Genomic DNA, 7,276 nt, shown 5'->3' with positions numbered 1-7,276 from the left:
CTAATGGGCATCATTAGGATTGCGTGCGCACCGGTAATGATCTGGGTAAGGTATATTTGGAGATGTGGTAACTCGGTGTGAGCATAGCTATCGGGACCAAATAGAGTAACTCGGTGTAGCACAACTCTCGGGACTCTGGATATGGTAAAAGTGTGGTCAGTGATAACTCGGTGTAGCTCAGCTCTTGGGACTAGGCCTATTGGGTTGTGGTTATTATTTAGAATTGTGGATTAGGGTTCCAACTATTATTCATAATATTGTTATTAAATGTTTTAAACGGTTTTAAAGGTTTTCCACTTAATAAATGTAGATAGTGGTATAAACTCATCTCAGTATATCTGATCCAGTTGTTTTTCCAATTTTTTCCAGGGTTATGATCTGAGAGAGTCTGATGATCTCCGCATTTACTTTTCCTCGGAGGTTCCATTTATTTTAGTAGAACTATGATACTATTTTATTCTTAAACCGCAGTAGTTGACTAGACGTCCTTATTTTATTCTAATTGTTGTCAGATTGGTCCGACTAGATTATTATTGCTTTGGCATGTTATATAATTACTCACTACTATCTATGTTACGCCTATTTATAACTCAGTATCAGAAAACATGTCATATTTGAATGTTGAAATATTATAACTGCTAGATTTAGGCTGAAGTCTCGGTTGCCCCCGAGCATTGGTTTTCTGCAGGTTTATGTGTTTGTATGTTAATCGAAAGGCTAGCTACGGGTTTTGGTACTATATTACCCATACCCTAGCGCCGGTCGCGATCCATGAAAATGGGTCGTGACAAAAATAAAATAAAAATAATAATAATTGAGTAAACTATGTTGTGTATGTGAGATTTAATTGTGTAAGGTTAGTTAATGCATTTTAATTACAGATTTTGATCACCATCAATTAGAAAATGATGTAGTTTGGCCATTAACTTATTCACTTAATAAATTAAGGTAACCATCTTGAATTCATATTTCTTGTAGCATGAATATTGTAGTATTTTACTTAGTTCGTGGTGAATCCTAAAAGTCATTTCTCTTCAATATATTAAAAATGTATTAAAAATATTGTTATGTTCTGTGTTTGTGGTTTGTCTAGAATTAATTTTAAAATTAGAATTTCAACATTAAAATTGTATTTTGACGTTTTAATTCTAATTTAAATCCGACGAGTTCTAGAGCCTCCGGATCTGAACGTCAGGCCAATTAACAAACCATAAAGGAGTTCTATTTTTGGGGAAAAAGCGGTTTTCTGTGAGTTTGCATTTTTACTTTTGAATATTAATGCAACGTTGTTTAAATTTCTGAATATTTATTTTAAATCGCACTGCATATATTATTTAAAACCGATATAGATCCGATGGAACATGCTTTCCTATTAAGCGGCAATAGGACTGAGTGCGCACCAGTAATGATCATAGTAGAAATAAGTAATGATTATTTATATGTCTAAGGCGACGGTACATAGCTCACGGCCTATACTTAACGGGAAAATCTGAGGCGATGGTACATAGTTCACGGCCAGACCCCGATACAGATCTGAGGCGACGGTACATAGCTCACGACCCAGATACTGTAAAAGAATAAGCGAAAGTCTGTGGCGACGGTACAAAATTCACGGTCCAGACTTCTTTGGAATTTGATTGAAGGTTTATTGGAATATTTATGTATTGAGGTTTAGGGTTTCATTCGGATATTGTATCTGGCTGCATTGTATAAATTATTTATCATGCGATTTATTTAATTTAATTTTCATTAGTAATTATGCGAACTCACTCAGTTTTTACTGACCTGTCGTTTTTCACCCATTTCAGGTAAATAGTATTTTGGCGTGATCAGACTTCCATTCCTTCTTCCGGAAGTCAGTATTTTGTAATGAAAAGAAAACGCTGTTTACTTCTAGAGCCGCAGTAGTTTAGTAGTTTAGTGGTCTGGTACTGCTGTATAAACTCTGATTTTGAGACTACTACTGTTCGTATATTATTTACGGTTACTGTGTAGTAGTTGCTTAACTAAATAGTTTATCGGGTATCATTAATACCGTGTTTGTGTATCATGATGTCATTATGTTTGTTACAGGGTGGTTTGTGATACTTGTTACAGGTGGTGTTGCTCTGTTTTCAGATGTTATATTGCCATTTTTTCCTGGAAATAGTTTTATAATTCATATAATGTTTTTAAAACGCGAAAAATTTATAGTGAAATTTAGGCTTGCTGCGGGTTTCAGAGCTACCACTACCATTCCCTAGCGCCGGTCTCAGCCCGAGATTTCGGGTCGTGACAAAAATTTTAATTGTATCAACCAATGTATATTTGATACATACAAATGGTATTTTAAAAATATATTCGATGAAGCACCGGTACATATTTGATACATCTCTGATAACTATTTAAAACATTTCCAATACATATTTAATACATATTCGTTTTTCGAAACTTTTATTTTTTATATCTTATTTTAAGTTCTATTACTAATATTTTTATGCATATCAGAGACTTGTTGAAAATTTAATTGAATCAACCGTTGTATATTTGATACATACAAATGGTATTTGAAAAATATATTTAATGAATTTCTGATACATATTTGATACATCTCCGATAAATATCAAATACATCTCCGATAAATATCAAATACCTCTACTGTGAATCAACTACTCAAGATTTCGAACAAGATTTGATGGATATTATTTTCAGGTGTTGCATTAACGCATCTTTTTTTTACAAGTGTAATCACCCCTCTTTTATTTATTCGGGTTTAGATTTGTATAAGGATAATTTTTTTTTCGGAGTCATAGCCATTAGTGGGGAAAGCTCTTTGAGTGTAGTGTTTTACCTTTTTCATGAATTTTTATAAAAAAATTATTCATAAAAAAAATTATTATTAATTACGATTAAAAAATTATATTAAATAATAAATAAAATTTTAATAAATAAGTACTAATACGTCATAATTACATACCACGTGAAAAACACTTAAAATTATATTAGTCATGAATCTGCTGCTGCTATCACGAATATGTGCATAAAATCAATTTATCTAGAATTTAATGTTGTAACCACTCCCGTTTCTTGTCATTCTCTGTTTTGGTTACGTAAGGAAAGAAAAAAAAACTTGTTTTAAAGGACCCAGAAAATTAAAATCAATACCTACTAGTCGGAGAAATGGACCACTTAACCTCAATAATTTCTTCGTGTCATGAATTTATAGAACCCTCCAATTATATTATATATTATCCTTATACGTTAAAGTCAAAGAAAAACGATATGATATATAAATCACATAAATGATGCATTAAAAATGCACTGATGGAATTAAGGGAGTTTGATTCAAGTGATAAGCAGTTTGATATCGGTTAAGTAAGGTTTCGGATTTGAGTCTTGTGAATGCAGAAAATTCCCACTGATAGACTCACCTACCATACCAGGCGCGCGACGCGAATTGAATCCGGATTAGTCAGGGCGAAACTTTAAAAACCGGATGGACTTAAAAAAAAATGCACTGATTGAGATGTAAAATGAAAAGAAAACGACAATAGGCAATCAATAATCATCTACCATATCTTAATAAAGGCAAGATTAGATGGGAAACCAACTGCTACTCCTACAGCTATGAGTATGGGTACTGTTGTCGAGGATTACGCATAATTTTGATTCAGAAATCAAAAGGTGCAATAACATGAATTTTTAAAATAAAGTAAAATAAAAGATTAGGGTGAGAACTTTTTAAATGTCTCTTTAATATCCACATTCTCTAATTGATTTTTGAATTGAAATGGAATTTTTAATATTAATTTCTCGTTTTTTAGACAATAATTTATAAATTAAACTATATATAGATTAAAATGTAATCTTTGTGAACCTTTTTAGACAATAATTTCTCTTTATATTTTTTTTTTATCATTTATGTTATATTTTAAAGTAATTAAAATATAATTATTAAATTGGCGAATTTTCATAGAATTTATTTACCAAGTTGTTTGTAGATATAATCTATATATTTTATCATATTATTAAATATATAAAATATTTAATAACTAAATCATATTACCATCAATATTTGAATGATGTGATTAAATAATCTATCCATAAATAAATTGATGGACAAAGTCTATATAAAAACAAATTTATTAAATGAATTTTTTTATATTAATAAAATTTGCATTGACAATTAATTAAATAACATAATCAATAAACTTAACTAAAAATAAAATAAAATGCAATAATTTAAAATAAAAATATTCTAATTTTTCATTAAATTAGACTGTGTATAATGTTAAAAGTTTATGATAATTTTTCTTCTATTGTTATTCTATATCAATCAAATATGAGTGTTTTTAAAATTTATTTTAGAATATTAATCTATAGCAATTGCATCTTCACTGTATCTCAAAACTTTTGCATAAAAAGTGACTCATTTTTAGCGGCACATTATACAACTATGAGTGTTGGTTAAAAGAGCTAAAAGTCTGATAATAAAATACAATAAAAATTTTAAAAAAATATTCTAAAGTAGAATAAAAAAAACTCTTATTATAACTTTTAAAAATAAAACCCGCCACGGTAATATAATAAACCGAGTCGTATGATATTCGCCCATTAAAGTGAATCCAGAGACTTGCCAGAACAAGTTATAGACGAGTCACAAAGGACTCGCCTTACGAAGGCTATCTGAGAGGATTCGTCCAATCTCAAGAATGACCAAATCTAAGTAGGATTTGGTAGATCTCAGTAACTAGATCTAACGCGTCTTGCCGAAAATATTATTTACATGTACGATTAAATTACTATAAAGGTTCGGATCTCACGGATCTCGGAGATACTTTTCTATTTGGAATCAAGTTCCTATTTAGGAGTCATTTCTAAATACACTACCAAAAAACAGGCAGTTTGTGACGGAAAGATCCGTCACAAATCCGTCACAAATGGCAGTTTGTGACGGATTTGTGACGGATATTCGTCCGTCATAGTTTTGGGCGTCACAAAAAATTTGTGACGGAAAATTTAACCCGTCACAAATTTGTGACGGATTTGTGATGTAAAATTCCGTCAGAAAAGTCATTGGCGAACATTAAAGAATCCGTCACAAAATTAGTGACGGAATTTCCGTCACAAATCCGTCACTAATTTGTGACGGATTTGTGACGAAAAGCAATTAGTGACAGATAAAACCGTCATAGATCATCACTAATTAGGGTTGGATAAAGCCTTTTATGTTACTAATCCGTCACTAAATTGATTATATATAATATTAATTATTATTTGCTGTGTTTAATTTATTAAAATCGTTACTAATGGGGAAAATATGATCAGCACAGGACCGTCCATAAGCCCACCAGATGATATCCTGATTATAGCAGGCCACTAAAACACATATTGCAACAAGTTTGGTCAATGGTGTACCTAAGAATAGGTCAATCTAAGAAGGTAACTCACAATCTTCAGCAATTCATTAAACTTAAATTAACATATCCATTTTACAATAACATTTTATAATACTATATATCCAAGAGAAGCAATAAAATTATATACCTTGTCCTGGCCTCCAACATCCCAGCAGTGAAGCTAGCTAATGTTCTTATATTCAACAGTCTCCACAATAAATCCTAAGAGACAACAATAATATACATCAGTCGCAAATGAAATAAAACTGTTATTAACGTACATTCTATAATTGCTGTTAATGTTCGTCAAATACCGATAGTAGGAATAGTTGTGACAATCTTTCCGAGCTTGAGCTTATACAAAATGGTAGTCTTACCGGCCACATCGAGACCTACCAGAAGTATTCTCTTTTCTCTCTTGGCGAAAAGCCGTACTGAACAGCTTCGTAAACGAAAGCCCCATCTTCTTGTCCCAATTGCATTATTCACAATAAGTCTAAACTGTTACATAAAAATAATACCTAAATCCGTGAACAAAAAATGCTAAAAATACAGATGAGATCTGAAGATTAATTTGATTATATGACACAGATAAATAATCTGCCTCTTTTCATTAGGGTTTTAATATTTCCAATAATTTAAAAATGCGCATCATAGAATATCAAACAAACAACAGAGGCATTATATCTGTATCAAACAGGAACAAATCGATGTAAATCAAGAGCCATAAACTTTAAGATTAACCAAATAAATACATTTAAATCAAAATATTATGCAATCAGATCAAGATCTAAAACAACAAACAAAATAAAAAAAATTAAAAGGAGAAAAGGAGATTTAACTTACACAGCCCAAGAGTCATAGAGAGAACAACAAAATCAGTCACAACTCGATTAGACATTATTCTTTACTGGCTTTGAATCTGCTTTGCGTACCTTCAAAATCAGCAAAAAACAGAGAAATTATGTCAAAACGATAAGAGAAACAGATCAAAACGAGTGAATATTATTATCTCTCGACAAACAAAAAATATTATTATCTCTGAACAGTGAATTGCTTGCTTCTCTTAAACTGCTTCAATTAGAGAAACGAGTGAAGATTATCTCTGAAGAACACAAATGTGCGATTTGTTTGGAAATGATGTTAGGGATTTGTTGAGTTAAAGCGGAAATGAAGAGGAGTAGTGTTAGGGATTTTTTTGAGGAGAAGGGTTAGGTTTTTGGTAATTGATAAAATAAAGTAATTTGAGGAATACGGGCTGTAATCTCCGTTAAGGATTAATATTACACATCCGTCGCAATTCCCGTCACAAATTTGTGACGGAATTTGTGACGAACAGTCACAATTATACATTTGTGACGGTTGTGTCCGTCACAAATATTTGTGACGGACAAAGACGTCATTCTTCCGTCACAAACATAAGGATTTGTGACGGAAAATAAATTTGTCACTAATATCCGTTACAAATCCGTCACAAACTCCGTCACAAATTAGTAACAGATTATTTGTCACTAATTCCGTCACAAAAACATCAATCCTTCACTAATCTGTCACAAGTCCGTCACAAATTAGTGACGGATTTTTCCTTCACAAATTTCCATCACAAACTCACTGTTTTCTAGTAGTGATAGGACTCTTACTAAATAGGAATATCTTTCCTATATAGATTCATACACTGAATAAGAATCATTTTCCTATCCCCACTCTACAAGGTATTCCTCCACACTCACTATAAAAGAACTTGAGGTATGCCTATACACGCAGAATGACATTACGCAATAATACTCCCTTAAGCTCACTACTGACTTGAGCATCAGAGTGCTCATCGGATAACCACCATCCGATCAGCCATCTATCTTGTTTTTCAGGTCAACCACCTTTGAGAAGAGAGACTCTAT

At 31.8% G+C, this 7,276-nt stretch overlaps 1 protein-coding gene across 5 annotated transcripts; it reads right to left on the bottom strand.

Moving 5' to 3' along the window:
• Positions 1–5,291: 5,291 nt before the first annotated feature.
• On the bottom strand, positions 5,292–6,670 carry LOC126682782 (ADP-ribosylation factor 1-like). Of its 5 annotated transcripts, XM_050378541.2 has the most exons (4): positions 6,403–6,638; positions 6,225–6,313; positions 5,693–5,854; positions 5,292–5,600 (listed from the first exon to the last, which is right to left on the bottom strand). In XM_050378541.2, the coding sequence occupies exons 2-4, from the start codon at positions 6,277–6,279 to the stop codon at positions 5,560–5,562; spliced, it is 258 nt and encodes an 85-aa protein (XP_050234498.1). In that variant the 5' UTR covers positions 6,280–6,313; positions 6,403–6,638; the 3' UTR covers positions 5,292–5,559. The 5 variants fall into 5 exon arrangements, 2 of the variants coding, with proteins under 2 accessions (XP_050234498.1, XP_055961959.1); XR_008790764.1 differs by having other exon boundaries at positions 5,775–5,879; positions 6,225–6,636; XR_007641513.2 differs by having other exon boundaries at positions 5,756–5,879; positions 6,225–6,632.
• Positions 6,671–7,276: the final 606 nt, after the last annotated feature.

The sequence above is a fragment of the Mercurialis annua genome, linkage group LG5 (genome assembly GCF_937616625.2).
Source record: "Mercurialis annua linkage group LG5, ddMerAnnu1.2, whole genome shotgun sequence".
NCBI lineage: Eukaryota > Viridiplantae > Streptophyta > Magnoliopsida > Malpighiales > Euphorbiaceae > Mercurialis > Mercurialis annua.
Note: the sequence above shows the minus strand (reverse complement) of the source record. Positions and strands in the feature narration are given on the sequence as shown.

What these genes read in the sequence shown, in the direction of transcription:
- LOC126682782 (XM_050378541.2), bottom strand. Translation starts at nt 6,279, where the DNA reads ATGTCTAATCGAGTTGTGACTGATTTTGTTGTTCTCTCTATGACTCTT. An exon ending in CTCTATGACTCTTGGGCTGT is followed by an intron (nt 5,855 to 6,224) that starts GTAAGTTAAATC and finishes TGAATAATGCAA; the next exon opens with TTGGGACAAGAAGATGGGGC. An exon ending in CACAACTATTCCTACTATCG is followed by an intron (nt 5,601 to 5,692) that starts GTATTTGACGAA and finishes GTTGTCTCTTAG; the next exon opens with GATTTATTGTGGAGACTGTT.